This window comes from Carcharodon carcharias, chromosome 20 (assembly GCF_017639515.1).
Source record: "Carcharodon carcharias isolate sCarCar2 chromosome 20, sCarCar2.pri, whole genome shotgun sequence".
Taxonomy (NCBI): domain Eukaryota; kingdom Metazoa; phylum Chordata; class Chondrichthyes; order Lamniformes; family Lamnidae; genus Carcharodon; species Carcharodon carcharias.
In genome coordinates, this window is record NC_054486.1 from 28,909,985 (window position 1) to 28,929,960 (window position 19,976).

General features: G+C 40.7%; 1 protein-coding gene across 1 annotated transcript in view; it reads left to right on the top strand.

Annotated features, from left to right (window-relative positions):
* The window catches only part of knl1 (kinetochore scaffold 1), a 135,234-nt gene that overhangs the window by 16,216 nt on the left and 99,042 nt on the right, over positions 1 to 19,976 (top strand). The window contains exons 2-5 of the mRNA XM_041214291.1: positions 2,456 to 2,511; positions 9,898 to 9,940; positions 16,147 to 16,206; positions 16,718 to 16,785. Coding sequence (XP_041070225.1) covers positions 2,477 to 2,511; positions 9,898 to 9,940; positions 16,147 to 16,206; positions 16,718 to 16,785 — 206 coding nt within the window. The 5' untranslated portion in view covers positions 2,456 to 2,476. The remainder of the gene's footprint in view (positions 1 to 2,455; positions 2,512 to 9,897; positions 9,941 to 16,146; positions 16,207 to 16,717; positions 16,786 to 19,976) is intronic.

A 19,976-nucleotide genomic window follows, 5' to 3' on the forward strand; every position in this document is an offset into this window, starting at 1 on the left:
CATTATACTACATTAGGGATCAGACATCTTGTGACAGTGGTACAGAATTAGAGTAGGCAAAAAAAAGAGGGGAAGATGAGGAACTGGTTGAGGCAGTAAAGAAACTAGGAAGCATCTTGTACTTCAATATTGAAATTGACACCCTATAGAGCTGTGATTGACCTTAATTTGAGCTGCTTCTGGTAGTTGCCCATTAGTGTTTCACCAGAAACAGCTCCATAGATCCAATCTTCTAGAAATTGGCAAGGATTCAAATGTCCTGTGTTGTGCTAATATTCCTCCATAAGGCATCTCCTCTGCCTTGCCAGTGAGACCCACAACCTGTGAAAGAATAAAACAAAACTTAAGGAGACTTCAATAGATAAATAGGTGAATGATTAAGAAGTCCTTGCTGAACTGTACAAACCTGTAACAAAAGTGTTTACTTCTGAGACCTCATTGCTGGTTCTTTTTCTACCATTTCTTTTGCATGTTATATGAACATATGAAACACGAGCAGAAGTAGGCCATTCGACGCCTTGAGCCTGCTCTGCCACTCAGTAAGGTCATGGCAGATCTGCTGGTGTTTGAATTCTACTCCCAATAACTTTTGATTCCCCTGCTAACAAGAATGTACCTACTTCCACCTTTAAAAATATTCAATGACCCCACCTCCACTGCCTTCTGAGGCAGAGTGTTCCAAAATCGCACAACTCTGCGAGAGAAGAAATTTCTCCTCATCTCTGTTCCAAAAGAGTTACCCTTAATTTTAAAACAGTGCCCCTTAGTTCTGGAATCACCCGCTAGAAAAAACGTCCTTTCCACGTCCAACTTGTCAAAACCATTCAGGATCTTATATACTCAATCAAGTCACCCCTCACTCTTCTAACCTCCAGTGGAAACAGGCCCAACCTTTCCTCATAAGCCAACCTGCTAATTCCAGGTATCAATCTAGTAAACCTCCTCTGAACCACCTCCAACCCATTTACATCATTCCTTAAATAAGGAGACCAAAACTGCATACCGTATTTGAGATGTGGTCACTCAAATGCTCTGTATAACTGAAGCATAACATCCTTACTTTTAAATTCAATTCCTCTTGTAATAAAGGATAGCATTCCATTAGCTGCCTCAATTACTTGCTGTACCTGTATACTACTTTTTGTGACATAGACTGGTCACCTAAATCGCTCTGGATCTCTGAATTCTGCAACTGTTCTCCATTTGAATAACATTTTCCTTTTTTATTCTTCCTGCCAAAGTGCACAACTTCCCATTTTCCCAAATTATACTCGATCTGCCAGATTTTTGCCCACTTACTCAACCAATTTGTCTGCACCCTCAAGCTAACTGGCCTTTCGTTTCTTGTTTTCTGCCTCCCTCCCTTTTTGAATACAGGGGTTATATTTGCTACTTTCCAGTCTGATGGAACCTTCTCAGAATTGAGCAAAATTTGGAAAGTTAACACCAACGCATCTGCTACCTCATTAGCCACCTCTTTTAAGACCCTAGGATGAAGTCCATCTGGACACGGAGACTTGTCAGTTCACAGTTCATTTAGTTTGCTCAGTATCGCCTCCCTTGTGATTGTAATTTCACCAAGTTCCTCTCTCCCTTCCACGTCCTGATTTATAAGTATTACTGTAGTATTTTTTTGAATCCTCTATAGTGAAGACAGAAGGAAAATATTTGTACATTTTATCCGCCATTACCTGATTATTTATTATTAACTCATTCTCACTCTCGAGAGTACCAACAATCACTTTGTGTTTTTCCTTTTTAAATACCTGTAGACTCTACCCTTTGAATTTCTACATCTACCCAAGCTTGACCCCTCACCCCCCCCCCCCCCCCCCCGCCCTTGTTTAGTTTAAAGCCCTCTCTACTTCCCTAGTTATGCTGCTCACTGATCCCAGCATGGCTCAGGTGTAGACCTTCCCAACGGTACAGCCCCCACTTTCCCCAGTACTGATGCTGGTGCCCCACGAACCAGGACCCACTTCTCCCACACCAATCTTTGAGCCACGCATTGATTTCTCTAATCTTATTTGCCCCTATGCCAATTTGCACGTGGCTCAAGTAATAATTCAGAGATTTAATTCAGGTTCTTAATTTGATACCTAGCTCCTCATACTGACTATGCAGAACCTTTTATCCTTGTCCTGCCTATGTCGTTGGTATCTACATGGACTACGCTGACTGGATCCTCCCTCCCACTGCAAGTTCCTCTCCAGCCCTGAGCAGATGCCCTGAACCCTGGCACCAGGGATCTCACAACCTTATGGACTCCTCGCTCTTTGTTGCAGAGAACAGTGTCAATCTCCCTCATTATACTGCCCCCTACTACCAGTACACCCCTGTTTGTTCCCCTGCTCGAATGGCTTACCATGCCACATAGTTTGCCTTACTTGAGGTTTGTAGGTCTTTGAGGCAAATGTTTTCCTATTGTGTGTAATTTTTATTTTGTCTTCTACAGGTTTAATTCCTGGTTTAAACAATGGATGAAAATTATTCCGTGTTTCCAGAGGCTAAGTACGTACTTCTGTGATGAATAGCACCTTGCATACTGTTTTGGCTTTGCTATTATTCAAGTGTACAATACACTAGTGAGTTTCTAATAGTACATGAAACTGGTTCAACACTTATGCTTTGGTTATTGTGAGCAAATTTCTGGTGTTTGCTGGTTGCGGAAACTGATGGAATTTCTTGCATGCTGTTTTCCCTTGCCATCTCCCTGTTATGGCTGAGATTTATTCCATATTTGGCTCCCACTTGGTGGCAGCTGTACCTGCTGGACCTACTATACTTGCAATCAAGTACACCAAGCAACAGCCAAACCCAAAGATCTGTTCACATTTGGGAAAAACGGGATAATCTGTGAAACAATTTGGTTGATGAAGGATAGAAAATCGACAATTCTCCATTTTGTTGGAATGGAACCAGTGAAGCCAGCTGTTTGTCTTCGATATAAATTGATGTGGTATACCATACTTAGAAATGCTAGAATTACAACAGTTAACCATTATTAGTTTCCAGAAATTTTGTAACTTTTTGGATATATCTCTTGACCTGCCAAGGAATTTACATTTTTATGCAGAATTTGAGCCTGTTTCAGAGAGTGGTTTTAGGTACTGCAGAAATCTCGGACCCTGAGTGACTTATCTTATTGAAAATAATTATAAGAATAAGCATTATGGCATTTTGAAGGCAGTAAATTGAAGATTAACTTCTTATATCAGTGTAGACAAGGAAATTCTATTGTTGCTGGAAGCCCATTACTGCACAGGAGTAGAACAAGTGTCTGCATATCCACAAGCTCTTCCTTGTCGCCGCTTCACTGAATCTGTATGCCACCTTGAAAGCATTAGTAATAAAAACAATGTTCTGAAAAAACTCAGCAGATCTGGCTGCATCTGTGGAGAGAGAGAAACAAGAGTTAATGTTCTTATGTAGCAGAATTGGAGCAAATATAACTCTTCTTTGCAACCGAAGAGAGTTAGAAATGTGATGGGGGTTTTTATGCTGTTGAAAAGGGAGGAGAGTCAGGTAGAACAAAAGTGAAGGCCTGGGATAGGTTAGAAGGCAGGAGAGACTTGAATAAGAAAGATTTAATGGAACAAAAGGCAATGGGAGTGGTAATGGTTGCAGTAAAGAAACACAGTGCTGGCCCAGATTAAGTGTTAATTTTAGAATGATAGACAGCTCTGCCATTAAAATGTTAACATACATTAACACTCTTCTGCCATTAACACTTAGTCTGGACCAATGCTTTGTTTCTTCACTACAATCATTACCACTCCCTTTGCCTTTTTTCGTGACCATTGTTATTTAATCTCTCCTGCCATCTAATGTATCCCTGACCTTCCATTTTGTTCTACCTGACCCGCCCTATCTTGTTCAATCGCACAAAACCTATCACATTTCTACCTTTCTTCAGTTCTCAAGAAGAGTCATATTGGACTCGATGTTGACTTTGTTTCTCTGTCTACAGATGCTGTCAGACCTGCTTGGTTTTTCCAACATTTTGTTTTCATTTCAAATTTCAAGCATCTGCAGTATTTTGCTTTTATTATCTCTATCACTGTGTTCTTAGCATTTCTATCTCTGTCAATGTGTTCAGTACGTCTCCTGCAATGTTTTTTCATTCTTTATCTACTTAGTCACATCCAGGACTTCCAATGGTTCCAATCCTGGTCGTCTCCTGTATTCCTGATGTGAATATCATTGCCAAAAGATAACATAAATAAGTAGGGAGTCACCTTCCTCTTGATGGTACCCAGCTGTAGCCCTGCACAACAATAAAGATTGATCCCGTAACTACTGCCATGCTTTTTGACTGCTCTCTGTAAATGGTGGATGGATCTGAATAGTTTGCAACTCAACATCAGCAAACTGAAGGAATTAAGTTTGGCCTCCCCTCAAGTTTGTCCTCTCCCAAGAAGGTTGATACGAATGTATGAGCATACGAATTAGGAGCGGGAGTAGGCCACTTGATGCCTCAAGCCTGCTCCGCCATTCAATAAGATGATGGCTGATCTGATTGTAACCCTCCTGCCGGCCCCGGTAACCTTTCACCCCCTTGTTTATCAAGAGTCTATCTATCTCTGCCTTAAAAACATTTAAAGACTCTGCTTCCACTGCCTTTTGAGGAAGGGAGTTCCAAATACTCACGACACTCTGAGAGGGAAAAATTCTCCTCATCTCTATCTTAAATGGGTGACCCAACTAGATTCTCCGACAAGAGGAAAAATCCGCTCCACATCCACCCTGTCAAGACCCCTCAGGATCTTATATGTTTCAATTACGTCGCCTCTTACTCTTCTAAATTCCAGTGGATACAAGCCCTAGCCTGTCCAATCTTTCCTCATAAGACAGCATGCCCATTCCTGGTATGAGTTTAGTAAACCTTTTCTGAACTGCTATTGCGTTTATGTCTTTCTTTAAATAAGGAGACCAATACTGTACACAGTACTCCAGATGTGGTCTCACTAGTGTCTTGTACAACTGAAGTGTTAGGTAATAGAGATAGTTTAAGTATGTTATATTTGTATTTGGGTGTGTCAGGAATATGGTATATCATTAAGTTTAATTTGTATTTCTGCATTTGTGTTAAGGAAAAGGGGAAGTTGAGTTTTAGTTTCACTTTAAAAGATGCTTGCATTTTAATGAAGATTTTATGACTCTTGAAGGAGAGTTGAGACAAAGTAGAAAAAAGCTGTGCTGTTGCCTAGCAACAGGAGGCTCCACAGAGACTAAAGCTGCTTCAATTCAGTTGAAAGAAGTTTCAGTTCAGTTGAAGCAAGGATTCCAGAAAGGCTGGACAGCAGAGGGACAGAGAGTACATCCCAAACTAAAGTTGAAGACAGCTGCCTGGAGAAGCAGGACAGGAGGAGGAACTGCACAAGCATTTTCTAGAAGCTAAAGAAGAAAGTCCCCAAATCCAGGGGAGTGGAATAGCAAAGATTCAAGAGGACAGTCTAGTCAAAGGCCAAAGACAGGAATCTGGAAAAGTTCCTGTTCTGTGGAAGTGAAAGTAAGGAACAGCGAGGAATGCTCAAAGCTTCAAGCTTAAAGAGACAAAAGCTGCAGAAAGCAGTTTTAAATACATATAGGCATGCGAGAAGCTGGAAGGTCGAAGGAGACAACTGAAGATCTGTAACCCTTTTACTATGGGCATGTGAAGCAGCGGCGTTCTTCTGTTGGCACAGCTGAGCATTTGAGAGAGCATGTGGAAGGAAGTTTGAATGCATGTGATAATCCAGGGGAGAGGAACATCAGAAGGAGATTTTGAAACCCTGGAGGAGGACCCTTGTGGAAAGCTTCCGAGAGAAAGTGTTCTTTGGGAGAAGATTCCAGAGCAAGTTCTTCGAGAGTGGAGATTGGAAACCCTCGTGTGAAAGACTGAGTTCAATGAGATCGATTGGTTCACAGTGTGACGAGCGTCTGGGGCGGAGTTGTTGAGAGATCCATAGCATCTGTTTGGGGTGGCATCGGTCACTTGGTTTCAGAGTGTGATGTGTCTGACTACAGGTCACCTATTGGCTTACATGGACTGTGTACTTACTGTGAATATTAGAGTATAAGATAGCTTTTGAAGCTGTTATCCTTACAAATCTGTATATGTCTCTAAAGGTGTAGATGTAGGTGAAGGAGTAATGTAATCTAGTTAATCTTTTCTTGTTTATTAAATGTTTTATTCTTTTGTTAAGAGTTCATCAGCTGACTCCTGTGACTGTTCAGTCACTGCTTTCCACGTACCTAGACAAAAATTAAAAGTTAGGTTGTTTCAAGCTGGGTTCCACCCTGGGATTTGGCTTGACCAGTAGGAACGTCAGCTAGGATCATAACAGAAGCATAACCACCTACTTTTATATTCAATTCCTCTCGCAATAAACAATAACATTCTATTAGCTTTCCTAATTGCTTACTTTACCTGCATACAAGCCTTTTGTGATTCATGCAATAGGACACCCTCATCCATCCGAATCTCAGAGCTCTGCAATCTCTCACCATTTAGATAATATTTTTGTTTTTTATTCTTCACGCCAAAATGGACAATTGCATGTTTTCCCACATTATGCTTCATTTGCCAGATCTTTGCCCACTCACTTAACCTATCTATGTTCTCTTGTAGCCTCCTTATGTCCTCTTCACAACTTACTTTCCCACCTATCTTTTGTATCATGAGCAAATTTAGCAACCATACCTTCGGCCCCTTCATCCAAGTCATTTATGTAAATTGTAAAAAGTTCAGGCCCCAGCACTGAATCCATGTGGCACACTTCTCGTTTCACCTTGCCAATTAGAAAATGAACCATTTATGACTACTCTTTGTTTCCTGTTAGCCATCCGATCTTCTATCAATGTTACCCCTACACCATGAGTTTTTATTTTCCACAATAACCTTTGATGTGGAATCTTATCAAATGTCTTCTGGAAACCCAAGTATAGTACATCCACCAGTTCCCCTTTATCCACACCACTTGACTCCATCAAAGATTGTCACGGCCCCAATCTGCTTTTCCCCTCCCTATTGCGCACTTGCAAAATTTGATTATAGTCAACCTTGGTGTTCTGCCGAGCCTTGACATGAATTCTGCACCATACAAATGGCAATAGGCAAAGACTGCCTATTTTGACCACCTGCTTCTGTCTACATTCCATCCCCGCCACTCACCGAGCCTTTGCCTCCTTAAATCTTGACCTTCCGAGCGCCCTTCTCATAGGCCTTCTGAGCACCATGCTGCATAATTTACAATTCTTCAAGAAAGCCTATTCTGCAGAGTTTTCAACCATCTAATAATGCAAGAGCATAAGAAATGTGAGCAGGAGCAGCCCCTCAAGACTGCTCCGCCATTCAGTGCCATAGTGGCTGATCCTTGGCCTCAACTCCACTTTCCTGCCCACTCCACATATCCCTTGATTCCATCAGAAATCAAAAATCTGCCTATCTCAGTTTTAAATATATTCAACGATGGAGCATCCACAACCCTCTGGGGTAAAGTATGCCAGTAGATCCACAATCCTTTGAGTGAAATAATTTCTCCTTATCTCAGTCCTAAATGATCAGCCCTTGTCCTGAGACTGAACTCCTGTGTTCGAGGTCCCCCAGCCAGGAGAAACAATTTCTCAATATCTACTTTATCTTGCCCATTTATACTAATACTCATTAGTTCTCACTCCCTCGGTTCATAGCTTTGAAAAGACTTGCCTTTGCCTTCAGATTTCTCTGCCACCTTACTGTTTGCAATCTTCTACAGCACCTCCTCCTGTCTGCTCTTAAACTCTCACCTCCTGTGCGTTCCGTTTTCCATCTGCTCTACCATCAGTGGCAGAGCTTGACACCCTGGATCTGCTCTGATTTGCTATGTCTCTTGCCACATCCGAAAACTTTGGAAGTGCTTTGGGATGCAAATTAAACATGTTATATAAATTCTTTAATACATCAATTATTGAAAAGAACATATTATACAGCCCATAATCATGCAACTTGAAGCAATTGATGTGGTCATCAGAAACATATTTTGAAGAGAAAAGAGGTTTAAATTTAAAGACCACCACTTTCTTGAGGGCAGTAGGGATGGGCAACAAATGCTGGACTAGTCAGTGACGTCCACATCTCATGAATGAATTTTTAAAAATGAAGCTGTGTCAAGTACATAGGACATCTGTTAGCCTGAGGCCCATGCTACACCAACATGTTCTCCCTGCTAGCGCATGCAGAATAATATTGATCATTTTAAACAACTATTGGCATTGAAAAGGATAGAATAAGCTATTGATTCTGCTAAAGTTCATTTCAATAAATATATAAAATTTGCCAGCCAAATCTATTCACTTATCAGGGCTAGTCTATAAGATGATCTGATTTTTCTTCCTTCTTTGCCATTGTTTTTGCTGATGATCTTGGTATACACCATTGTGGTTGTGGTTTTCAAGGTCACAGGCATTTGGATGGTAAGTTACCTCTGATTTAATGGACTGCATTCATCCTACTGTGGGTTTTGTTACTTAGAAAAAGGCATATGGAACACTTGCCTTTATCAATCGAGGCATAGATTACAAAAGTAGGGAGGTCATGTTGGAGTTGTATAGAACCTTGGTGAGGCCACAGCTGGAGTACTGTGTGCTGTTCTGGTCACCATATTATAGGAAGGATGTGATTGCACTGGAGGGGGTGCAGAGGAGATTCACCAGGATGTTGCCTGGGATGAAACATTTAAGTTATGAAGAGAGGTTGGATAGACTTGGGTTGTTTTCGTTGGAGCAGAGAAGACTGAGGGGCGACCTGATCGAGGTGTACAAGATTATGAGGGGCATGGACAGGGTGGATAGGAAGCTTCTGTTCCTCTTAGTTGAAGGGTCAATGTTGAGGGGACATAAGTTCAAGGTGAGGGGCAGGAGGTTTAGGACGGATGTGAGGAAAAACTTTTTTTACTCAGAGGGTGGTGACAACCTGGAATGCACTGCCCGGGAGGGTGGTGGAGGCGGATTGCCGCACATTCTTTAAAAAGTACCTGGATGAGCAATTGGCACATCATAACATTCAAGGCTATGGGCCAAGTGCTGGTAAATGGGAATAGGTAGGTAGGTCAGGTGTTTCTCAGGTGTCGGTGCAGACTCGATGGGATGAAGGGCCTCCTCTGCTTTGTGATTCTGAGAGATTGACTCCAGGCACTGCTCACTTCATCCAACCACTTTACCTTTGTTACCAGTTCAATCAGCCATGATATTGTGATAAAAGCAAAATTCTGCAGATGCTGGAAATCTGAAACAAAAACAGAAAATGCTGGAATAACTCAGCAGGTCTAACAGCATCTGTGGAGAGAAAGACAGAATTAATGTTTCAAGTCCGTATGACTGTTCTTCAGAGCCAGGTTGTTCTGGACACATGCTGGGATGAGCACATGCTGGTAAAGCATGAGTCTTGGGCTGCTGGATGCCTCCTAAGGCAATTTTCCATATGGGAGCTTGAGTAATAAGTGCTGGGAAACTGTTCAACCATGGGATGTGTTCAACAGCTAATATAATGCTTGCCAACTGAACTTCAACTCTTTTTTCCTCTTAGTTAAACCTCCCTACCCTGGTATTCAGTCTGAATGAGAGGGCATTGCCCTCTGATAGATCCAAATACCTCCACAGTCTTGGAGAGATTGTGCATATAGTTCATATTTTATATCCTCATTATTTTGAGTATTTTTCCACACATGTCACATCAGCCTGATGCACTGCATTATCAAATGTTGGCCTTTCCATAATATTAATTATGGCTTCTCAATCTGCTCTCAAAAGCAGAATTCCAATTTTCACTGCAGCAAAATCAAACTTTTGTCAAATGAATAGACTTCAAAGATTACCAGGAATAGAGTGGTGTTGAATTAGAAGTGGATCTAATACTACCTTTGGTTTTTTTTTCAGTGCTGAAATCGGGGAAGGGAAATGCAAGAGGAGACAGTCGGGTGTAAGTTTTGATTAATTGTTAACATTAAATTTCAAATATATTTGTTGCCTTGTTTGCCTGTCTGAATTGTGCATCTACAGCTGATGGTCAGCATCTAAAAATAGAATCCCACCTGAAACATTAGCCTTTTCTTTCAGCTGCTGACTGACCTGATGTCCATTTCCATGTTTCGAGTTTTACTTCTATCTATAGTGTCTCTTTTGTCACATCCTAGTGAAATAAAGGTGAATGCAGTTTGATTGTGGTGAATACAGTTTGAAATCTCAATAGCCTTGATTTTTAGGAACAGCTTGAAAGTTTGCAATCAACAGCTGATTAACAAGTTAGTGCTGGAATGTCAAAAGTGTGACCACAAAGATCTAGCAACTCTGATTCAATTTGTACTTGTTTTGGTTTCTCCTGTTTGAATATCACAGGCCTGAAGGTTTGAAAAGGTTTAAAGCTCCTCCCTCATTGATGGAAAAGCCCATATCTGAGCACCAAGGTGTGATATTATTAGCTTGATGTATTTGCTTAAACTAAACATTTGATAAAGTGTCACATCAAAGGTTATTGTGGAAAATAAAAGCTCATGATATAGGGTGTAACATTTTGGCATGGATAGAAGATTGGCTGGCTAACAGGAAGCAGGCAGTTGGCATAAATGGGTCTTTTTCAGGTTGGCAAGATGTAATGAGTGGCGCACCACAGGGATCTGTGCTGGGATCTCAACTGTTTATGATTTATATAAATAACTTGTATGAGGGGTGGGTGGGATGGTTGCCAAATTTGCTGATGGCAAACGTGAAATTGTCCATTTTGGCAGGAAGAATAAAAGAAGCAATATTATCTAAATGATGAGAGATTGCAGAGCTCTGAAATGCATAGGGATCTGGGTGTCTTAATGCATGAATTGCAAAAGGCTAGTATGCAAGTGCAGCAAGTAATTAGGAAAACTAATATAATGTTATCATTTATTGCGAGGGGAACTGAATACAAAATTAGCGAGGTTATGCTTCAGTTGAACAGTGCACAAGTGAGACCACATCTGGAGTATTATGTACAGTGTTGGTCGTCTTATTTAAGAAAGGATATAAATGCATTAGAAACAGTTCTGAGAAGGTTTATGAGATTAATGCCCGGAATGGGTGGGTTGTCTTATGAGGAAAGGTTGGACAGGCTAGGCTTGTATCCACTGGAATTTAGAAGAGTAAGAGGTGACTTGATTGAAACATATAAGATTCTGAGGGGTCTTGACAGGGTGGATGTGGAGAGGTTGTTTCCTCTTGTGGGAGAATCTAGTACTAGAGGTCTCTGTTTAAAAATAAGGGGTCACCCATTTAAAACGGAGATGAGGCAAAATTCTTTTCTGAGGGTTGAGACTCCTTGGAACTCTTTCCTGAAAAGGCAATAGAAGCAGAGCCTTTGAATACTTTTAAGGCTGGGGTGGATAGATTCTTGGTAAGCAAGTGGGTGATGGGTTATTGGGCAGTAGACATGATGCAGATTTGAGGTTATTGTAAGATCAGCCATGTTTTTATTAAATTGGCGAAGCAGGCTTTGAGGGGCTGACTGGCCTACTCCTTGTTTGAATGTAAGTCACCTCCAGAACTCCATGTTATGTACCAAAAAAATTTGACTGCTCCTAGTTTAGTATATATGATATGAGTAATTTCACAATGTTGCCATACAATAATATGACAAAGGATCAAAATTCAAATTCATTAAAACTAACAGGCAAGAGTTTTATTAAATTCTTCACCACCTCATAATAACAGGAGACAGCAAAAATATATATTTTTTCGATTGCAAGTTTACAAAACTGCATTGCAACACACCCTGCGTTATCAGTTGATGCCCTGCAGTGGTCTTACAAACCTACAAATAATGATTTTTTTGAAAAAGCCCTCTATTCTGTAAAATGAATTGTATAATCAAACTTTCCTTCACATAACCTTATGTTAAGTGAACAACCTGGAAAAAAAAAGGACATGGTGATCCTCGGTACTCCACTGATGGAGACATCAAGTATTTACCTACTTTGTGGTCCTTAATTAGGAAGCATTACGTTTTACCTTTCAAAAAGCTTTCTTTATGTCATATTTTATAAAGATAAGTATCACCACCTCTTAAAATACCTCCTAATTTAAATGTCAGCTTGTACATGTAGCATTTATCACAGAAAGATTTGTGACATTCAGGATGCTTTGCAAAAAAATTAAGTGCATTAAATTTTAATCATATCCCATTGTAATCATCTGAATGGAAATGCAGTCAAGGATAACCAGACGCTCTACTTCAAAAATAAAATAAACAGGAACAGTCAAGAATTCACTTTCAGTTCTAGCCAATCCTGATAATTGTCATTACATGTCTAGGACATCAGTCGCAACCATGCTTTTGCTGGTCTTGTATCTTGTGAATCTACTTAGGGTTATTGGCTATACTCTGATCTCATTGTTTTCATTTCATTTCATTGGTGTTCATTTTTAAATGTCACATATTGGTGTCCATCTTTAATGAAAATTGAAATACATTTCAATCATCACAAAGAGAATATTCCTTTGATGGGAACAGTGTTATATTGGCTATATCTATCATAAGTATTCTATCAAATGCTAAAACAGTTCTAATGTTCTTTATTCTGACATTCATATCGGGTCAATTTTAAACTTAATCATTAGCATTGGGGAGGTGATGGTGTCATGGTATTGTCGCTGGACCTAGTAATCCAGAGACCCAAGGTAATGCTCTGGGGACCTGAGTTTGAATCCCACCACAGCAGATGATGGAATTTGAATTCAATAAAAAACTGGAATTAAAAGTCTAATGATGACCATGACCATGAAACCATTGTCATTGTTGTGAAAACTTATCTAGTTTACCAATATCCTTTAGGGAAGGAAATCTCCCTCTATTGATTGACTCTTAAATGCACTCAGTTGTATCAAATTGCTAGAAAGTCACAAAAAAGGAATGAAACCGGATGGACCACCTCCTTACTAACATCTGGGGGCTATCGGGAGAGCTGTCTGACAGGCTAGTCATGCTCGTGGAATCATAATGTCCCAGACACCACTGACCATTATCTGCAGAGATGGCAGCACGGTCAACATCGACCCCAGGCTCCATGAAGCTTCATGGCATCAGGTCAAACATGGGCAAGGAAATCTCCTGCTGATTACCATGTACTGCCCTCCCTCAGCTGATGAATCAATGCTCCTCCATGTTGAACACCAATTGGAGCAAGCACTGAGGGCAGCAAGGGCGTAGGGTGGGGACTTCAATGTCCATCGCCAAGAGCGGCTCTGGAGCACCACTACTGACCAGACTGGCCGAGTTCTAAATAGCTGCGAGTCTGGGTCTGCGCAGGTGATGAGGGAACCAACAAGAGGAAAAAATGTATTTGACCCCAAGGCCTCACCAACCTGCCTGCTGCAGATGCATCTGTCCATGACCGTATCGGAAGGAGTGACTACCACACAGCCGTTGTGGAGACGAAGTTCCGCCTTCACATTGAGGATACCCTCCATCATGTATCCTCCATCCACTACCACCAAGCTAAGTAGGATAGATTTCAACAAATCTAGCAATTCAAGACCATGAGGTGCTGTGGGCCATCAGCAGCAGCAGAATTGTACTCGAACACAATCTGTAACCTCATGGCCCAGCATATCCCCCACTCTACCATTACCATCAAGCCAGGGAATCAGCCCTGGTTCAATGAAGAGTGCAGGAGCAGCACCAAGCATACCTAAAAATGAGGTGTCAACCTGGTGAAGCTAAAGCACAGGACTACTTGCGTGCCAAGCAGCATAAGCAGCAAGTGATAGATAGAGCTAAGTGATCCAACAACCGACGGGTCAGATCTAAGCTCTGCAGTCCTGCCATATCCAGTCGTGAATGGTGGTGGACAGTTAAACAACTCTCTGGAGGAGGAAGACTCCACAAATATCCCTACCCTCAATGATGGAGGAGCCCAGCACATCAGTGCAAAAGATGAGGCTTTTGCTACAGTTTTCAGCCAGAAGTGCTGAGTGGATGATCTATCTCTGCCTCCCCTGGAGGTCCGTAGCATCACCGATGCCAGTCTTCAGCCAATTCAATTAATTTCATGTGATACCAAGAAACGGCTGAAAGCACTGGGTAGGCCATGGGCCCTGACAATATTTGGGCAATAGTACTGAAGACTTGTGCTCCAGAACTTGCCGCGCCCCTAGCCAAGCTGTTCCAGTACAGCTACAACATTGGCACCTACCCAGCTTAGTGGAAAATTGTCCAGGTATGTCCTGTACACAAAAAGCAGGACAAATCCAACCCGGCCAATTATCGCCCCATCAGCTTATTCTCAATCATTGGTAAAGTAATGGAAGGGGTCACCAACAGCGCTATCAAGTAGCACTTGCTTAACAATAACCTGTTCACTGACGCCTAGTTTGGGTTCTATCAGGGCCACTCAGCTCCTGATCTCATTAGAGCCTTGGTTCAAACATGGACATAAGAGCTGAACTTCCGAAGTGAAGTGAGGTGAGAGTGACTGCCCTTGACATCCAAGGCCGCATTTGACTGAGTGTTGCATCAAGGAGCACTAGCAAGACTGGAGTCAATGGGAATCAGGGGAAAACTCTGCTGGTTGGAGTCATAACTAGCACAAAGGAAGATGGTTGTGGTTGTAGGAGGTCAGTCATCTCAGCTCCAGGACATCACTACAGGAGTTCCTCAGCGTAGTATCCTAGGCCCAACCATCTTCAGCTGCTTCATCAATGACCTTCTTTCCATCATAAGGTCAGAAGTAGGGATGCTCGCTGATGAATGTTCAGCACCATTCACGACTCCTCGGATATTGACGCAATCCATGGCCAAATGCAGCAAGACTTGGATAATATCCAGGCTTGGGCTGACAAGTGGCAAGTAACATTCGCACCACATAAGTGTCAGGCAATGACCATCTCCAACAAGAGAGAATCCAACCATCGCCCCTTGATGTTCAATGGCATTACCATCACTGAATTCCCCACTGTTAACACCCTGGGGGTTACTATTGATCAGAAACTGAACTTTACTAGCCATATTAATACTGTGGCTACAAGAGCAGGTCAAAGGCTGGGTATCCTGTGACGAGTTACTCACATCCTGACTCGCCAAAGCCTGTCCACCATCTACAAAGTGCAAGTCAGGAGTGTGATGGAATACTCCTAAGTTGCCTGGATGAGTGCAGCTCCCACAACCATCAACAAGCTTGACACTATCCAGGACAAAGCAGCCCACTTGATTGGTACCACATCCACAAACATTGTCTCACCACCGACGCACAGTAGCGGCAGTGTGTACCATCTACAAGATGCACTGCAGGAATTCACCAAGGCTTCTTAGACAGCACCTTCCAAATCCATGACCATTACCATCCAGAAGGACAAGGGCAGCAGATAGATGATGGGAAACACCTGATCTTTCCCCTCCAAGTCACTCACCATTCTGACTTGGAAATATATCGCTGTTACTTCACTGTCGCTGGGTCAAAACCTTGGAACTCCTTTCCTAACAGCACTGTGGGTGTACCGACACCTCATGGACTGCAGCAGTTCAGGAAGGCAGCTCACCACCATCTTTTTAGGGGCATCTACGGATGGGCAATAAATGCTGGCCCAGCCAACGAAGCCCACAAACTGCAAATGAATAAAAAAAAAGTCTCCAGTATTGATAAAATACTTATCTAATTTCCCCATAGTAGTAATGGAATGCTGGCATTTTTCTAGTTATCTTCTCATAACTTTTCTCTGGATTCATGTATTGAAATAATTTTTTACTCATCTTTCATTAAAATTGCATGCCTCAACATACCTTGAAGCTTCTTGCTCATACTATGAAACTGCAATTCATCCTCAGTGTTTTGAGCTGTCCTATCTATATGCATTCAAAAGCAAGAATGGATGGCAAGATAGAGGAGAAAAAAGTGGATTTTAAGTTAACATCAATTCTCATTTAATCAGGATGGTGCTGATTTTTGAATCAATTGTCAATAAGCAATTGTCATTTTAAATTGTATAGGCTGCACAAAGATGTTCATTTACTGAAAACTGCTCTAAATCAAAGGCTTACAAAGCAATACTGTATTGTTTAAAGTTGCTAAAACTTAGTGACTTTATGCAAAATTATTCCCTGACACATGTTGACCCATGTGTCTTATAACATTTGTACTTAAATTACCATTCTTTTCCTCCCGCAAGATTTTGAAAGTTTCGAAGAGCCCACTTCGAATTTTGAAAGAAGCTGACGTCAACCAGAAGGTAACAAGAAATTGCAGAAATAAGCAACATCGTTCGGATTGCAAATAATATGCTGCTATGTAGCATGTGTTATATGTCCAATGCATTGCAGATGTGGTCTCTGGGCAGGTCCTAGCTTTATGCAAAGGATGTCTTCATGGGTAAATTGACAAAGGAGAGATCTGTCAGCTTACGTCTACTGATTAATTAATTGTAAGCAACAGTGGTTGATAGCTGAAACCCATCTATAGTGACTATAACAGCTGCTGAAATACAAATGTAAACATGGTTTAACTTAATTGGTGGGAGAGTGGCAAGGCCTATGATGGTTTAAATAGCAAGTAGGAAAGTTGACTGTATATATTTGCTGGTGGAGTATCTGGTTTTTGGCAGTATTTTATTTTGAAAATGAGAATGGGGAGTGATGTTTTCAGTGCTCAAGTATACCAACATGCTAATAATCAGACATGCGAAATAGAGGGATGTTACAAACACTAGATTCTGATAATTTTTCTTTTGGTTCTGCTTGGAGATGGAGCAGGTGGGAAAACTCCGGAGGAGCTCTCGAAGAGTCAGCTTTGCAGAGACTAAAGAAGTGAAGTAAGTGAAGTTAATTTGAGCAGATTGGAGGAATGCACTTCTTGTGGTCCATTGGGTCCAGACGTATTGAGGCCTAATGTTGTGTTGTCGTAGACCACTTGCTAAATTAAGGGGAAGAAATGTTGCTAGTTGTTGAGATTGCTTTTTTGTTGTTGATGGGGAGCCAGGTAAGCAGCTTTATTTTGAATCTTTGAACTGTTCAGAAGCATTGTGATTAAAAACAGAACTGTAGGAAAACATTTCAGCAGGTCAGGTAACATCTGTGGGAGAGAAACAGTTAACATTTGACTTGCAGTTTACCAGAATTTTCTGCTTTTATTTTGAATTTCCAGCATCTGCAGTATTTTACTTTTGGTTCAAAGATATTGTATTCTACAGAAGAAAATTGGATGAGTTAGATGTTCATGAGTGTTGTATGCATTGCCTTTCTGGGTTCAGTAAGTTTCTTCAAACCGTTTGTAAATCAGGGTCATTATAAAATTAAAGTTCTACTATTAATGAAATTATTTATTGCATGACCCTCTGTTTTCCCATCAATTCTATGATGTAACAATTGGTTTGCATAATAGAAACTGAAAACCTGTCTCTTTGACCAAGCTTTTGATCATCTGACCTGCTTTCTCCTTATGTGGCTCAGTGTCACACATTTTTAAAATATGTTAAAAGTGCTATATAAGTTGTTGTTATGCATTAATAGAAAGAAAGATCAAGATTAAATAGACCTAACATTGAATTATTTTGTTTCTTTACTATAATTTTGTCAGTAAAGTCATCTTTAAAACAAACTTTAACTTAAAATTTGTAGACTTAAGCCATTATTTTCAGCTATTGGTTCTTGTGTTTAAAAAATAGCTTCTAATAGCACATTCAGAATAATTTATTATCTCAGTTATATTAGAAACAATAATGGTTGCAACCTGTGAGAATGAATTTTTTAATATTTTTTTAGGGAATATTGTGTTATTCTGTAAAGAAGGCTGGATGCGTGTGTGAGATTTAATTAAGCTGGGCAGAGTTGATAGGAGCCAGATTGTCTGGGTGTGTGGATACAAGAAAATGTTAAAGGTATTAAGTTTGAGGTACAAGTAAATAGGTTACATCTAAAATTTGCATTTTTAATAAGTTGAGAGGTTGTTTGAATATTAGTGGGGAATCAGAGGTAACCAGGACAATGTTTGTATCTTGCAGGAGTCCATAGGTAAGTAGTAGTGGGGATGTTATATTTTTATTGACCCAAAAGCAAGGACAAGATGAAAACGTGAAAGATCTTATATTTGGAAGGGTCTGAGTTTCAAAGGGGTTTGAGAACAATGGGATTGAGATGAAAGGGGAAAAAGGTATATTAGAGTTACTGTGGATAATTGGCTTTTAGCTATTGAGCTGGATTGCTATCGAGCCGTTAAGCTGGAAGTGGCTGGAGCTGTTGAGAAGTCTTGGGCTGCAGCAAGCAGTTTTAATCTGAAGTGAATTCCAAACATAGTGGAAGAGCGTACAGGTTATGTTGGATACCGTTTAATGAAGCTAAGCAGTTGCATTGTGTATTTAACTATAAGGGAGTGTTGCCTGGAAAATGTTTACTCGTGGGTTTGACCATGTAGAGTCTTTTTGGGGGAATGTTTTGCAAGACAGTTACTTGTGTAACTGTAATCTTGTGTGCTTAGGTTTTCTTTTTTTTTTGTTAATAAAACTTTTACTTCTAATTTTTAAAAACCCAAAAGTGTTACTAGACCTCTTTAGTGCTGATATTGGTATGTCGTCTTCCCATTAGAATACAAAAAGAAAGATTGTAGCCCATAAGCCAACTTGCCCGCTGCGATTTAGTTTGCCCGCAATTAGCACCGACTGTGGTTATAACAAACAATAAAACCTATTCCTTGAGCCAAAAGTACTGTTTGTACCCATGGTGTAGCTATACCATCGAACAGTTTATTTAAAGCACAAGCCATGGCCAAATTATGTCTTCAGTCAGAATTGTGTTTTCAATTAACATACAGACAATCAATTTTTCTTTTGTCCGTTTTATGCTTGACAGAATCAGCAATAATGGATTTCATTTAAAAAGAAAGCCCAGTACCCCATCCCAGCTACAATTTTAAATGAAAAATATATAGTTTTCCTTAATTTGAAACTGGGCAGACCTCTGTTTCCATCATAACTAAATCCAGTGGTGACCCTCCACTTTTCAGATTTTACTCTGTCTCCCTGGATCAGAGCCCAATGTTGCACAGATCAAGAGGTGCAAAATTCTGTTTTTCTGGCCAATGCTCAGTTGGCTAATGTCAACTAGGGTAACTTTTTGTGTGCTACATTTTTCTCTGTGTTCCTCAGATATGAAGGAAAATATCAGTCATGGTTACTGCTGCCTTTCCTCCTCTCTGAGCATTTAGCTTGTTGGGGATTGTTTTCCTTGGTATCTGGTGATAGTCTCCTACGGCCTGATTTCATTTAACCGTGGGGCAGCTGCTTCCAGCTCTTTTGGTTGAAAAGTTGACAAAACGTCATTAAAAATGGCCAAGGTTGTTTAGAACCTCTCCTAATCTCTCATGGGACTGGCTTTGCATTCCTGCCTTGGGGTTGATTCCGATGTTTGCTGTATTCCTTTTTATTCAAAGGACTTCCTCAACTTGTTCACTGTGCCCAGATTCAAATCTTGTTTTCAGACTGCTACTATGCTGTGCGGGCTAGCAGACAACTGAAGTACAAAAGACATTGTAACTTTGACGCTTATAATGTTAAGTCATTTAGTTTTCCAGTAAATCTCAAAATTGTTTAATTGTCTCACTCTCTTCCAACCATGCCACATGTCTCTCTCTCTCTCTCTCGTAACCTTCCAGTTTGCCTCAGGATTTAATGACAACCACTTTTAAATATAAGATTCTCACTTGAACTTAGAACCCTAAACAGCTAACATATATTCTGATACAACCTGAAGGATTGTGGGAGAGACTGGAACTCAGGGACATAGTTTAAAAATAAGGTGTCTCTCATTTATGACACAGATGAGGAGAATTTTTTTTTGAGGGTTGTTGGCCTTTGGACTTCACTTCCCCAGAGAACAATGAAGGCAGGATCATTGCATATTTTTAAGGCTGAGTTAGATAGATCCTTGATTGACAAGGGAGTCAAAGGTTATAGGGGGTAGACAGGAAAGTAGAGTTGAGGCCACAATCAAATCAGCCATGGGGCAGAAT